At 41.7% G+C, this 16,206-nt stretch overlaps 1 protein-coding gene across 1 annotated transcript; it reads left to right on the top strand.

Annotated features, from left to right (window-relative positions):
- Window positions 1-14,795: 14,795 nt before the first annotated feature.
- On the top strand, window positions 14,796-15,719 carry LOC138868665 (uncharacterized). The gene has a single exon (XM_070146230.1). The coding sequence runs from the start codon at window positions 14,796-14,798 to the stop codon at window positions 15,717-15,719; it is 924 nt and encodes a 307-aa protein (XP_070002331.1).
- Window positions 15,720-16,206: the final 487 nt, after the last annotated feature.

The raw sequence follows: 16,206 nt of genomic DNA, 5'->3' as shown, positions 1-16,206 counted from the left end.
TTTAGGTAATTGGTTGAGGGAATCTCTCAAATAACTGCCTAGGAAGCTTCCTAGAAGCTAGGACTGGGACTTATATGAAATGCTGATTCTAAAACTGAGGACATGAGAGCAAAAATGAAAATTCAAAAAGGGTTCAAGTGCAAAACTGAACCCATTCTTTGCTGCCCTAGTGGCTTGCCTATAAAGGCAGCTTTATTGCCTTTCAAGTCAGACCTAAGAGACGAGAAGGGTTAAATAAAAAATTCCGAAAAAAACCAAAACAACTGAAAATTACTGTTGCATTGAAACTCTGATTAGAACTTTTAAAGTTTGTTTTTTTTACTGCTGAAGAATACCTGATCCTATTTGAGGTTCAAAATAGTTTGAACATTGGGTAATGAAAGCCTTGCTTTGAGTTGGGGAATTGGTTTCTCTCTTCTGGACTGATTTTGTTGCTGGTTTTGTTGAATCTAGGTGAATTTCTATTACCGCTGACTGCTGACTTTGCATCTCCGCTATCCGTCATTTATTTCCAGGTATATCCATAGCCCAGAAGCACTGACATAATGCTGATCATGTAAATCGAGTGGGAATTCCATGGAATACAAGTTGTGTTTGATCTAGTTTTTCTCTGATTTTTACTGTCTAATACCATGTAGTATATCTGTGTTGTTGGTTGTTAATTGAGTTGTCACTGGTATAGTATAAAATTGGATTTGTGTTTGGAACTAAAGGTTCAATTTCAATTTTAAAGAGCATGTTTGGAAGGTGTATGAATAGGTTTTGTGGGTGTTGTTCAGTATGACAGGTGAATTATGGATTTATTTGCGTAGCTTCATGTCTGCTTTGTATTATGGGTCATAGTTTGCTAAAATGCAGCAGGTTTTAGTGTTTTGAAGGGCTAGAATATAGATGCTGGCTTGTATATGTATTAATTCATGCAAATACTATTTTGGTAAACACGACTACTGCAAGTTTAAAGTTCAAGATTCATGTTTGTTCAATAGGACACTTCACAGATTTCCTTCTACCATCTCGTCTAGATTAAACCAGCTTTCGAGCAAAATGATTGTTTTTTTATTGATTCCATGTCATGATAAACCAATGTTTGATATGGGGGCATTTGATTGAGCTAGTTATCCGTCATTCCCTGTTAAGATAGTATGTGTTTGTGATCGGATGTAACATGGATTTCACTTCATGATTGGTTCGCTCTTCATTCGTTAATTTCGCTGCCTTGCCTCTTCTAACTTTCACGTTAATTCGATTTGGAGGAACACAATATGTTTGTCATACTATAGAGCTCGGTTTTGGGCCCAGTTCTTGTTAGCCCAACTTAGCCCAATTCCAAATGTAGAGATCTTGGAATGCCATTTGGGAGGGAAATATTTATTTTGCACTTAAATAGATCAAGACCATAATTTAACTGAGGAGAGCCATGATAGATGAACGACTAGCTCATGGCCCTCACGAGTTAGCATCAAAACCTGCTAAGATGGCACGACCCTCATTTTATTTTAAGTTTGGCTCAATCCTTATAATTCGAGCCTTGCCTTTTAGCTAAATTCCATGGCCCTCGCAAAGTTAAAAACACGTAGTTACATTAGGCGCGTTATTTTAATAATATTACTTTCCCAAACTCGGGGTGCATTTCATGTGGCGCGGTCCAAAGACATGTTTTATACGACGTTAAATTTTCTTTAAAATAAATAAAAGCGATTTTAAGTTAAAAATGTATCATAGGCTAAAACATGTATTAAAATCAGATAATTAAGCCGAATATAACAGTTAAGCGACCGTGCTAGAACCACGGAACTCGGCAATGCCTAACACCTTCTCCCAGGTTAACAGAATTCCTTATTCGGATTTCTGGTTCGCGAATTGTTAAACAGAGTCAATCCTTTCCTCGATTCGGGATCTGAACCGGTTACTTGGGACACCATAAATTATCCCAAGTGGCGACTCTGAATTTTAAATAAAATAATCCCGTTTCGATTGTCACTTCAAGTTGGAAAAAAACTGCCTTATACATTCGGGTGTGTAAAAAGGAGGTGTGATAGCTCTGGCGACTCTGCTGGGGACCGAACCCAGAATCTCTGGTTCAGGATTCAAGAATTCGAGCTTAGAATAATTGTTATAGTTGGCTTTATCCATTATCTGAATTTGTTACATGATTTGGGCCTAAGGTGCTAATTGATTGCTTTTTCCGCTTTGATATTCCGTGAACTGTATATAAACTGTTGTGTAATCCCTCTTCTCTCTAAGTCTTCTAAATCATGAAGAAGTGTGCACTTCGTGCAACTTCTTTTCTGTTAGAGTCATATTCCAATTTTAGAACGAGGTTCGGACAAGTTGCAAAGCCGGTAAAGCTTCTGTATTCCCGGTACGCTGCCCCCCCCCCCCCCCTCGGCTCGAATTGTCCGCTCGAGTAAGCCAGGTCTAGAACAAATAAACCCAGGTTTAAACCTAGTATAACAAATACCTCATGCCGGATCCCTAGTAGGAACGTTTGTTTGCATCATGTGCATTTTGACTTTGGAGACTCGACACAGGGGTTGGGTCTGTCTAGGACAGGTGCACCCGAAACAAAAAGGCCATCCTGAGGCATCTTTTTTTTTGGCAATCCGCTAGGCAAGCACCTAGGGCTAGTTTTTTATTAATAACAGAAAAGAAAAATACAACAATTAGGAAAAGTAGAAATAAGGGGGGACAATAACACCGGTATTGTTACCCATATAACACAAACCGGACTAAACCTTACCTTACTAATCCTATTGAGGCATAAACCTTACCTTACCTTACTAATCCTGATGCATCTTACTTACTACTTGTGCATTTATTTGCTTCGGACTTGCATGCTGACCGGCTTATGAATATTGGAAAGAGAAATAGCAGTACGAGGGTTAAAAATAGTTAATCGCCTCTTCTGAAAAAAAACCAATGTCCAAATAGTGTCGAAACTCTGCCGAATTTTTGAGAAAATGAAAACAAAAAAGAAAAAAAGGGGGAGGAAAAACAAAAGTTGGTGTTTTCAAAAGATAGTTTTATTTGCCAATGAAATGAAAAAAGAAAAGAAAAGTCTTGTTTTAAAAAATAGATTGTTTTATTTGCCCGAACTACGCCAGTTTGATTCTCACAGGGTGTGAGATACGTAGGCAACCCCCATCGGGTCCAAATTTCCTTTTTGCGAAAGTAGCCAAAAGAACAAAAAATTGCTTTAATTTAAAAATAATTAGGGTGATGCCATTATTGTCAGAAATAATCGAATGTCCCTAAAAGGGCACCGGAAGGCTGTTTTTGCAAGAACAGCCATTTTTTGTCACTTTTAAAGGATTTGGCTGGTTAGCTGACACAACTTTAAAATCTTCGTTTTTGAAGTGCTGAAAGGCCGTGTTGGCAAGGCCGGATGTTTTGTGGAAATTTTGAAAAAATGGTCATTTCTCTTAAGTCAAAACGAGTCATGGTTCTCTTTTATTTAAAATCACCTTAATAAATGTGCAGGATGAGCACAAATCAAAATGAACCATTCTCAGTCCGTGAAGAGATCCCTTTGGAGCTACATATGTGTTGGCATGATTTGGGGGGCGACAGCAGGAAAGTTGTGACAAAAGCATTGGGCGGTTTTTTTGGGCTCTTGAAGGTCAAGCCCAGAAAAGGCGTGATTGAGGCCTTGATACCGTTTTGGACCCAGCACATAATGTGTTCCACTTTGCTGATTTCGAGTTAACTCCTACGCTAGAAGAGATAGCAGGCTATGCCGGTTTCAAAGGGAATATCAGAAGTCAATACCCGGTAGCACCAAGAACAGTGACCCCCCACAAATTTTTGGACTTGTTAAGCATCAGTCGGGACACCCGAGACGGAAATTTGGCCAAAAGATTTTGTACCTTCTACTTTCTGTATCGACGTTACGGGAATCCCCGTGGCTTCGAAATGCCAGATACCGGTCTTACTCACGCTGGAAATCAAGACAAGTGGGAAGCTCGGAGATGATTAGCTTTCATAGTGGCGCTCCTAGGTATCTTGGTTTGCCTGAGAAAGACGGGAACATAGAGATGTGGCTAGTAGGGATAGCCAACTTTATGATGAAAAAGGCAAATGGGACTATAGTGCCGCTGATCTTGGCAGAAATTTACCGAGCTCTCACTCTCTGTCGAGAAGGAGCAAAGTTTTTTGAAGGGTGCAATATGCTGTTACAAATATGGATGGAGGAACACCTTTGCCATCGTCCCGGCTACTTGAATTGCGGTATGTCCGGCCTTGAGTGCATTGAAAAACATGAAAAGCGAGTAGAGGGTTATGAGTTTCCGGATGGTACGGAAGCATGGCATGCTCATTTGAGATCTTTGACCGCAAATAAGATCGAATGGACATTCGTATGGCTCTCGGTCAACAAAGTAATCTATATGTCGGTTGAGGTGTGTTTTTTGCTGTTGATAGGTCTGCAGAGTATCCAGCCTTATGCTCCGCACAGAGTCTTACGCAAGTTAGGCTGATACCAGACCATCCCATACAATGAAGATTTGAGTCGGCAAGTCATTGAGTTAGATCCAAAAGTTTCCTTCCCAGAAGAGAAAGTGCGTCGGATTTGGCATTAGTACAGATTCTTAGGGCCTAATACTCAAGTATGAGACCTATCCAGAGACGAGGTGGAGCCTAGTTATACTGCTTGGTATAATAAAAGATCCCGAGTTCAATATGAACCTGACAGGCCCGCAAAGAGAACCCATGCCCAACAATTCACAGATGAAGCACAAGTGCAATGGGACTGACTGACCAAAGAAGACGAGTACAGGGCTACCATAAGCAAATTGGAAAAGCAAGTTAGGGAACTTCAATTCGAGAATAGCTTGCAGGTCGCGGCGGATGAAGGAGAAAAGAAAAAGCTAGCCAAAGAAAATGAGGCCCTTCGAGCTCAAATTCAGAAAATGAAAGTAGCGGCAGAAAATCCAGCCCGAAGCGACAGACGAAAAACTCATCGCTAACCTGAGGTAGAAAGTAAATGACTACAGTTTTGATTTGAACAAAGCAGAAAGTGAACTAGCCAAGGTTCAAAAGCAATTGGCTAAAAATGCAGAGGAACGAGTATGCCTGGTTAAGCAATCAAGAGAAAGGTACGACGATGAGGTCGCAGGGTTAAAGAAAAGGGTCATCGCCACGGAAAACAAAATGATCAAACAGGAAAAAGACTTCAAAGTTGAAAGGGAACATTTTTATACAGCATTGGCCAATTAGAAATAGATTTGTAAGAACTTCAGGAGCAAAATCATGCGGCTTAGCAAACTTTGGAAGCCAGGATTGGGCGTTTGTTATAAGAAAAGGGTGACATAAGAGAGAGAATTAGAAGCATTGCCGACTACATCATTATGAAGTGCCAGATTTGTGAGGATATGACTCGTACTACCTTCTTGGCAGCAGTAATGACATTTGTTAAACAGATAATGAACGACTTGGATCGACTTCAAAGGGAGCTTGCATATAGGCCTGCGACGAGACCGAATAATGTCTCGCGGGCACCAGGAGCATTGATGTATTCATGATTTTTTTGCTTGAGTCTGCATTTCCCTTTTGTTAAGCGTCTGTCAGTCATGTTGAGTTTTTCTTTCTGCTAGAGTCCGTCAAATTGTTTTGGAGTATGTATTTTCTTCTGTTGGAATATGATGTCTATTTTCGGTGTCTGTATTTCATCTTTGCATCGAAATCTATTAATCTTTTGGAAGTCGCTAGTTTTGAGTTTTGTAATGGAAGCATTTGTTTTTTTATGAAAACTAAAAATCCCAAAAATGTTTTATTTCGCACTTATCTCCAAGAACTACGCTTGGTCTGATTCATGCAGGGTCATGATACGTAGGCAATCTCCATAGGATTCGACCGTAACCAAATAAAAAAAAACAGAGAAAGAAAATACGAGGAAAAACAAGAGAGTAAAAGAAAAAGAGAAAGGATAGAGAAAGAAAAACAAGAGAGTAAAGAAAAGAAAAGAGCGGAAAAACAAGAAAGAAAAGAGAGAAAATAAGAAATCAAGAGAGAGTGAAAACAAAGAGAGAACAAAAGCAAGAGTGAAAGGAAGGAAATGAAAAATAAAGAAAAGGGGAAGTTTGCAATTACAAGTCAGAAAAGGCCGGGATGACGCATGCAACCGATCAAATACATAATAGAGACGGTTAACTGTTTAGGTGCATTCATGCCCAATGTGCAGTTACCAATCTGTTAAAGCCTAATCGCTAACAAGGTTGTTGTTTGATGTATTAAGTCTAGGTAGGTGGTTAGTTGACTGACATTCTAGCAACTCACTCATACAACACCTAATCGAAAGACAAGCTGAATATGGCCAACCAGGAACCGGAAACAAGTATTGTCGACCCATCGAAAGAGGTGGAAGAAATGGATGTTAATGCGATAAGGGAAGAAATGTATAAGATGAAGCAGCAGATGACTGAAGTACCAAGCCTGGGCGAAAAGGCATCCACCACCGGTTTATCCCGCCAACCCTACTTATATCCCACCATCAGCCCAACCCCCGGAGCCTCCCACTGTAAACTTATCTCCAGCCTTTCCCCTCTACTAACAATGTCATGGTGCCACTTCCCATACTTCTCAAGCTCCACCACCCAAACAAGTCCCATACCCCCCTCCACCAATTACACATGTTTTTTGTGGCACCTCCACCTGCTATATTACACCGATCTTCTAGTGAACCTTTTGTTCCAAACTCACGACAACAAGTACTATCCCCCTGAACCCACCTTCAAAGTTCCAGAACCATACCCTTACACCCCTCATCTTGATCTCCCGGTAGAGACCGAGAGACCGCCCAAAAATCCCGAGCATGAAGAGATGATCAGAAAGGTCAAAAGCCTAGAGTAATCATTCCGAGATATGAGGAGGATGGGAGGTCAAGTGAGTGTGGCCTATAAGGATTTATGTCTGTTCCCAGATGTTTAGTTGCCATCAGGATTCAAAATGCCCAAGTTTGATCTGTACGATGGACATGGTGACCCAGTAGCACACTTAAGAGGATTCTGTAGCAAGATGAGAGGAGCAGGTGGAAGAGATGAATTGCTGATGGCATATTTCAGCCATAGTTTGAGTGGATCGGCTTTAGAATGGTATACCAAACAAGATCACAATAGGTGGTACACATAGGACGATTTGGCCCAAGCCTTCGCCTGCCATTTTCAGTACAACATCGAAATTATCCCAAATCGTCTGTCATTGACAAAGCTTGAGAAGAAGCCCGGTGAGAGCTTCAGGGAATATGGATTCCGTTGAAGAGAGCAAGCAGCGAGGGTTGACCCTCTGATGAAAGAAAGCGAGATGGTTGATTATTTCTTGCAGGCCTTGGAACCCACTTATTTCGGTCACTTGGTGTTAGCAGTAGGTAAGTCCTTTAATGAAGTCATAAAAATGGGAGACATGGTTGAAGAGGGACTCAAGTCCAACAAGATCATGAGTTATTCGGCGATCAAAGCGACCACTCGGCCATTCAAAATGGTACTGGGGTGTGCTCGGGAAGAAGAAGGAGGAGGATGTTGCGACAATTGAGTTAGGAGCTTGGGTTGGATCCAGGAACCTTCTCCGTTACTACAACCAGCCGCGACCCTATCCCAAAACTTACCCCCACACTCTATATAACCCACCACAACACTATTTCCCACCTCCAGATCCCCATTTTTCTGTCCATCACGCACAAACCTATACCCAACCTCCCGCTCATGCACAATGGCGTGCGCCAGCTCCACAAAACCCATACCAAGCTCCACAAAATAACTATCGACCCCCCAAAGTCTATAGAAATCCTCCTGGAACAGGTTTTTGATCCAATCAAGCCTTTAAGAATGAAAGATTGCAGAAGCAAAAGACTTTCACTCCATTGGGAGAATCATATACTAGTCTATTCCACAAACTAAGACAGTTGGGTATGTTGAATCCGATCGAGGCTAAATTGCCGAATCCCCCTCCCAGAAATCTTGACCGCTCGGTGAGTTGTGAGTATTGTTCAGGGGCCCCGGGACATGACACAGAGAAATGCTGGAAATTGAAAACAACCATTCAAGAACTCATTGACACCAATCGGATTGAGGTCCAAGCTCCGGAGGTGCCCAATATCAATCAGAATCCCTTGCCAGCCCATCATGAAACAAATATGATTGAGATAGTGCATAGGGGAGGGGAGCCTAAGAAGCTTTCGCAAACCGTCATGATGATTCGGGCTAGTGAAGCCAGGCATTTAAAAAGTCAACCAGTGAGAAGTCTGTGATCAAGTTGAACAGAGAAAATAATGAACCACATGTGGAGGTCAAGAAGGGGTCCTCAAGTGACGTTGTAGGAAAACATAAAAAGCAAATATGGTTGTGCCAGGAGTGAAGAATAAACATGTGGTAATTGTGAAGGGCACCCCCACAGATCCTATCGTTATCAAACCAGTAACTCAATTACCAATAGTTAACAACAAGGCAGTCCCATAGAATTATGAACGAGTGTCAGTGACTTACAAGGGGAAAGAGGTTAGAGAAGAAGTGTGTGAGACTCATGGTTTGACTCGATCGGGGAGATGCTTCACCCCCGAAGAGTTGAGAAAAGCTAAGACCTCAAAAGATAATCCAGTGTTGGTGAAGAAAGCGGTGACTGAGGAAGAAGTAGATGAGTTCTTGAGAAAAATGAAAGTGCAAGACTATTCCATTGTGGAACAGTTAAGGAAGACACCAGCTCAGATCTCGCTCTTGTCATTATTAATCCATTTAGACGAGCATCGTCGTGCTTTGATGAAGATCTTGAATGAAGCCCACGTTCCTGACAAAATCTTAGTAAACCACTTGGAAAAGATAGCTAACAAGATATTTGAGGTAAACAAAGTCACTTTTTCTGATGGTAAGTTGCCCGTGGAGGGTACCGAGCACAATAGAGCCCTCTATCTGATGGTGAAATGCAAAGATTTCGTGGTTACTCGGGTACTGGTTAACATTGGGTCCGGTGCAAACATTTTTCCTCTCTCCAAATTGAACAAGCTGCAAGTGGAGGATGAAAGAATTCACAAGAACATCATTTGCGTTCGGGGATTCGACGGTGGAGGGAAAGATTCAGTCGGGGACATAGTGCTTGAGCTCATAATAGGGCCAGTTGAATTTACCATGGAATTCCAGGTGCTTTCGATGTGGCTGTTTCGTACAATCTGCTATTGGGACGACCTTGGATCCATGCTGCCAAAGCAGTCCCGTCTACTCTGCATCAAATGGTCAAGTTTGAATGGGATCGACAGGAACTTATTGTACATGGCAAAGATAATTTGTGTGTGCCCAATGGTGCCATTGTTCCGTTCATAGAGGTTGACGATGGCAAGGGATCATGGGTTTATCAGGTTTTCGACACAGTATCGGTAGAGAAAATTCCGAAAGGAAAGTGCGCTCCAACTCTAAATTTGGCTGCTGCATCAATCATGGTAGCTATTGAAATGTTGAAAAATGGTTTCGTACCGGGTACTGGTTTGGGTGCAACTCTGTAAGGTATTGTGCAGCTAGTTTCTCTTCCAAAGAATCTGGATACTTTTGGTCTGGGGTTCAAGCCTACCATTGCAGACGTGAGAAGAGCTAGAAAAATGAAACAGAAAGCATGGGCATTGCAAAAGCCAATCCCGCGTCTGTCCAGATCATTCGTCAGGTCGGGTATCAGAAAGTAACTGTTGTCAAAAGTTCCTGGATCACTGATTGGTGCCGATGGAGACTTGGAGAAGGGGTTCAAAAGGTTATTCGCTGAGGTTAACATGGTTCAGGATGGGGAAGGGTCCAGCAAGGCAGATGTGCAATTTGTGGGACCACGTGCAAAAGTCAACAATTGGGAAGCTACTCCTCTTCCTACCCGGAGGGAGTCCTTGTAGTGGGTTTTGATTTTCTTTTAGTTGTCTGGATTATTCTAAGGTCTGTAATTCAGATATTATGTTCCGTCCAGTTGGATGTGTTAAAACCCTGTTATCTTAATATTCAATGAAATACAATTGTTCCTTTTCCTTCATTTCTTCTAATTCTATTTTTGTTTTCTTCTTTTGTATAGTCCTTTTTATGCTGGTATCAATGACATGACATGCATGAGGAATCTTCGTCCCAGTTTTAAAAGCCAATCTAACTCTGAAGTAATAATACAAGAAATTGAGCGTGATGACGAGTTGGAATTTGATGATGATGAGGCCTACGAAGAAATTAGTAAGGAACTAAGTCATTTTGAGGAAAAGCCCAAACCTAATTTGAACGATACAGAAGCAGTTAATTTAGGGGACCAAGAAAATGTCCGTGAAACTAAAATAAGTGTCCATCTGGAACCTCAACTCAAGGATGAGATTAACAAAGCACTGTTCGAATACATAGATGTTTTTGCATGGTCCTATGATGACATGCCGGGTCTGAGCGCTGATTTAGTGGTTCACAAGTTTCCCACTAACCCGGCATTCCCTCATGTCAAACAGAAGCTGAGAAAGTTCAAAACGGATATGAGTGTAAAGATCAAAGAAGAGGTCACCAAGAAATTCAATGCCAAAGTCATTCGGGTCACCTGGTATCCCACCTGGTTAGCCAATGTTGTGCTTGTGCCGAAGAAGGATGGCAAGACCAGGGTGTGTGTCGATTATCGGGATCTAAACAAGGCAAGTCCAAAATTGGCCGAACATCCATATCTTGATCGATAATTGCGCCAAACATGAGATTGGTTCTTTTGTGGATTGTTACGTGGGTTATCGTCAGATCTTAATGGACGAGGAAGATGCGGAAAAGATGGCATTCATCATGCTGTGGGGAACGTACTACTATCGGGTCATGCCATTTGGTTTGAAGAATGCTGGGGCAACCTACATGAGGGCAATGACAACAATATTCCATGATAAGATACACTAGGAAATCGAGGTGTACGTGGATGATGTGATCGTGAAGTCTAGAAAGCAATTTGACCATGTCAGGGATTTGCTGAAGTTCTTCCAAAGGCTTCACAGGTACAATCTCAAGCTTAATCTTGCAAAGTGTGCTTTTGGGGTGCCGTCTGGAAAGGTGTTGGGGTTCGTAGTCAGCTGCCGGGGCATCGAACTGGATCCATCGAAAGTCAAGGCCATCCAGGAATTGCCACCTCTGGGAACAAGACCGAGGTGATGAGTTTGTTGGGGAGATTGAATTATATCAGCAGGTTCATCGCTCAGCTCACGACAACTTGCGAGCCTATCTTCAAACTATTCAAGAAAGATGCTGCAGTCAAGTGGATAGATGAATGTCAGGAGGCGTTTGATAAGATAAAGGGGTATTTGTCAAATCCACCCGTATTGGTCCCGCCAGAACCAGGGCGACCTTTGATCCTATATTTGACTGTTTTGGACAATTCATTCGACTGTGTATTGGGTCAACATGACATCACTGGCAGGAAGGAGCAGGCCATATATTATCTCAACAAGAAATTCACGCCGTACAAGGTCAAGTACACTCATCTGGAGAGGACATGTTGCGCCTTAACTTGGGTGGCACAGAAACTGAAACATTATTTGTCATCTTACACTACCTATCTCATATCTCGCTTGGATCCATTGAAGTATATCTTTTAGAAGCCTATGCCCACAGGGAGGCTTTCAAAGTGGCAGATCCTGCTCATAGAGTTTGACATTGTCTACATGACTCGAACTGCAATGAAAGCACAGGCCTTGGCAGACCATTTGGCCGAGAATCCAGTTGACGAAGATTATGAACCTTTGAAAACTTATTTCCCTGATGAAGAGGTGACGCACATTGATGAGTTGGAACAAGTCGAGAAGCCTGGATGTAAACTTTTCTTTGATGGGGCTGCAAACATGAAGGGTGTGGGGATAGGAGCAGTACTTATTTCTGAAATAGGGCAACACTACCCTGTTACGGCTCAGCTTCGTTTTTATTGTACCAACAACATGGCTGAGTATGAGGCATGTATTCTGGGTTTGAGGTTAGATGTGGATATGGGTGTCAGGGAAGTCTTGGTCTTGGGTGACTCGGACCTCCTAGTGCACCAGATTCAGGGAGAATGGGAAACACAGGATTTGAAACTCATACCGTACAGACAATGTTTGCATGGTCTTTGTCAACGGTTTCAGTCAATAGAATTCAGGCATATCCCAAGGATCAATAATGAAGTCACCGATGCTTTGGCTACTCTAGTGTCAATGTTACACCATCCAGATAAGGCTTATATGGACCCTTTGCAGATTCAGGTCCGTGATCAGCATGCTTACTGTAATATGGTAGAAGAAGAACTTGAAGGGGAGCCATGGTTCCATGATATCAAAGAATACCTCCGGATGGGGGTATATCCGGTACATGCCACAGGTGATCAGAAAATAACAATTTGACAATTGGCAAGCGGATTTTTCTTCAGCGGAGGGATGTTATACAAAATAACTCCAGATCTTGGATTGCTAAGATGCATAGATGCCAGACATGCCACAATTATCATGACTGAGGTACACTCCGGAGTTTGTGGACCGCATATGAGTGGGTACGTTCTAGCAAAGAAGATTCTCCGAGCAGGTTATTACTGGCTCACTATGAAGCGAGATTGCATCAGTTTTGTGCGCAAGTGTCATCAGTGCCAGGTGCACGGAAATTTGATTCATTCCCCACCATTTGAATTGCATACAGTGCCGACACCATGGCCCTTTGTTGCTTGGGGCATGGATGTCATTGGGCCGATCGAGCCAGCAGCATCAAACGAACACAGGTTTATTCTGGTAGCCATTGATTATTTCACCAAGTGGGTTGAAGCGAAAACTTTCAAATCTATGACCAAGAAAGCAGTGGTCGATTTTGTGCATTCAAATATCATCTATCGGTTTGGGATTCCGAAGGTAATCATCACGAAAAATGGTCCTAATCTCAACAGTCATCTGATGACGGAGACCTGTCAGCAGTTCAAGATTATACATCGCAATTCCACCCTATATAACCCCAAAGCGAATGGAGCAGTCGAGGCAGCCAATAAAAACATAAAGAAGATACTTTGGAAAATGGTGGAAGGGTCCAGACAATGGCATGAGAAGTTACCTTTCGCATTATTGGGTTATCGCACTACTGTTTGCAGTTCAGTAGGGGCCACTCCTTACTTGTTGGTGTATGGCACGGAGGCAGTAATACCCACAGAAGTTGAAATTCCATCCCTTCAGATTGTCGCTGAGGCAGAAATTAATGACGTGGAATGGGTCAAATCCCGCTTGGAGCAATTAAGCCTGATTGATGAAAAGATATTGGCAGTAGTAAGTCACGACCAATTGTACCAACAGAGGATGGCGAGAGCATATAACAAGAAGGTACGTCCACGGAAGTTCGAAGTGGGTCAGTTAGTGTTAAGACGTATCTTGCCTCATCAGGTTGAAGCAAAAGGAAAGTTCACCCCAAACTGGCAGGGGCCATTTGTCGTAACTAGAGTGTTCTCCAATGGAGCACTATATTTGATAGATGTGGAAGGGAAATGTGTGGAAATGGCTATCAATTCCGATGCAGTTAAGAGATATTATGGATAATTTCTTTATTTGATTGTACTTGTTTGTATTTGTCATATTTTGAAGATTGAAATGACGAAGGCATTTTGTTCTGCTATCTAAACACTTGATCCCTTGACACCCCTTTTGAGCCTTACTTATTTTCTTTCTTACCCCTCTTTCGGAATCAGTAGTGAATATCAGAAACACAAGCGCGAAAGATAAGAAAAGGAAGAAAATAAAAAGAGAAAGAAAGGAGAGAGAAAGAAAAGAAAAAAAAGAAGGAAAAGAAAGAGGAAAAGAGAAAAGAAGAAGAAAAACAATAAAAAGTAAAAAAAAAAGAGAAAAAAAAAGAGAAAAAAGAATCGAAGAAGAAAGAGAAAAGAAAAATCACAACAACAAAGTAATTTCTATGACATGAACTACGTTCGACCTGATTCCTTGTAAGGATACGTAGGCAGCCTCATGGTTCGGTCTCGTCAAATAAAATCCAAAAGCCCCAAGCAAGAAACTAGGGCAGAAGTCGTGGTTGTTGTGAGAAACCTGATTCTGAAAGTTGTAACTTTAACCCATTTGAATCGTTTTGAGCCTTTTATACCCTTTCTTTCTAACCCTGTCCAAAAGCCCACATTACGGTCCAAAGAAAGACCTCCTGATCAGTCTTTGAGAAATGCCAAGTCGAGCAGGTAAAGGTAATTCATGTCAGGGGCAACACTCTGGTTCAAGCAAGAAAAATAAAATGAGAAAGTTTTATTGGTGAAATCCTTCACAGGCACCGTAAGGCGACAGGAGTTGAGAGAAATAAAATGAGAGAGTCTTATTGGTGAAAACCTTCACAGGCACCGTAAGGCGACGGGAGTTGAGAGAAATAAAATGAGAGAGTCTTATTGGTGAAAACCCTCATGGGCACCTTGAGGAGAAAGTGAGTTGAAAAGTCAACAATTGAGAAAGGCCTGTTGGTGGAAAACTGTTTCAAGGCACCGCAAGATGAACAAGGTCAAGGTTTGGGTAAAGTAATCAGGTCATGGAAATTCTGAGGCAACAAAGTACGGCAACTGAAAGTTGATTAGTTGGACAGATTGGGCCAATTAATCCGAAATGCATGTCATGACTATTGGTACCAGTTGTTCCACTCAGATAAGTTTCTTTTTCTTTTTCCCTTTGTAGCAGTTATCTGGTTTTTGATTCTTCTTATCCTTAACCTGCAAAGTCATTGCATTTCATTTCTTTTAGGTTTATTTGTCTAAGAGGTTTTAATGTCAGGCTCGTCCCAAGTAAGTGGAAAGGAGTTTCAAAGCTCACTACCAACTTCCAAAAAGGACTGCCTTTTAAAATAACATTTTTCATGTGGAAAGTGTGGAAAGAAAAGCTACCTTTAGATGATTTCTTGAAAAGGATAGGCTACTGCATGCCATCAAAATGTTGGTGTTGTGTACAATCTGACAAGGAATCTCTTCAGCACTTGTTTTTTAGATCAGAAACTGCAAGGACAACTTGGAAGTATTTTCTATCGAGGGCAGGAATAGCTGTGGAGGGACTAACATTGCACCAAGCAATCACAAAATGTTGGACTGCAAATGTGTGCTTAAGGCTCAAACCAGTAATGCAAGCACTCCCCTCATGTGTAGTCTGGGAACTTTGGAAAAGAAGAAATAGTATGAAGTATGGTGATGCTGTGACAACTAGCAGGGTGATTTATCAAGTTTCATCAAATCTCCAGGCATTGGTGAAAGTGAGAAAGCCTGGGATGGACATGGTACCTCACAAATGGCAAGATCTATTAGCTATGATGGAAAATTTCACTCCTAAACTTAAGGTTACCAAAGTCATGTGGGAATTTCCAAGTGCAGGATGGCTAAAAGTTAATACGGATGGTGCATCGAGGGGAAATCCAGGCAGGAGCTCAATAGGTTTTTGTATAAGAAATGAAAATGGTGACATAGTTAAGTCAGTAGGGAGGGAGATTGATGAGACAACAAATACAGTAGCTGAAGTGAAGGCCATGGTAGAAGCACTAAGGTTCTGCATATTTCAACAATACTCTCATGTATGGCTTCAAACTGACTCAATGTTATTAAAAAAGATAATGGATAGGATCTGGAAACTACCATGGATCATATCTGAGCAGGTAGAGGAAATGATGCAACTAATGAATGTGGGCAATTACATAGTTACTCATATTCATAGGGAGGGCAACAAGCTGGCAGCTCGCTTGGCTAATTATGCTTTAGATCATGGAGAAATAGAATGCCAACAATTTGGCATCTAGATGCACAGGGAAGGAGGTTGGTTAATGAAGATAAGCTGCAATGTCCAAGTCTAAGGGTGAAGGCGGACAGGAGATAAGAAGCAAAGAGAAAAGGAAGAGCAGGAGGCATGTCAACTTAATCGACCAATATATTCAAATCCTAAGGTAGGAGGATATAATGGTTGGTATTTCTAACTATCTTTTCTCTCGTGCAGGTGCCACTATGTTATCACAATGCTTATGGCACTCAATGCTGCAACTTTTCGAGATAACCTATGCTAAAGAACAAAAATACATCAATAATCGAGAATAACAACAAAGACTAATGGCATTGGAAACCCAACCAGCATGGGGTGCTCGCGTGCATTAAATTCATTGGATATACAACCAGCATGGTGCAGAAGTGTTTAATTTCGAGGAGAATCTGCCATTTAAACAAAAGCAAACGCAAATTTTAATAGCTTGGAGTATTGCCGAGATTCACTACTTTACATACAATTGTACAGAA

Source organism: Nicotiana sylvestris, chromosome 5 (genome assembly GCF_000393655.2).
Source record: "Nicotiana sylvestris chromosome 5, ASM39365v2, whole genome shotgun sequence".
NCBI classification, from domain to species: domain Eukaryota; kingdom Viridiplantae; phylum Streptophyta; class Magnoliopsida; order Solanales; family Solanaceae; genus Nicotiana; species Nicotiana sylvestris.
The sequence above is the reverse complement of the archived record's forward strand: the minus strand, read 5'-3'. Positions and strand labels throughout refer to the sequence as shown.

Bases quoted from the DNA above. Each gene is read 5' to 3' on its own strand.
- LOC138868665 (XM_070146230.1), top strand. From the start codon at position 14,796: ATGTGGAAAGTGTGGAAAGAAAAGCTACCTTTAGATGATTTCTTGAAA.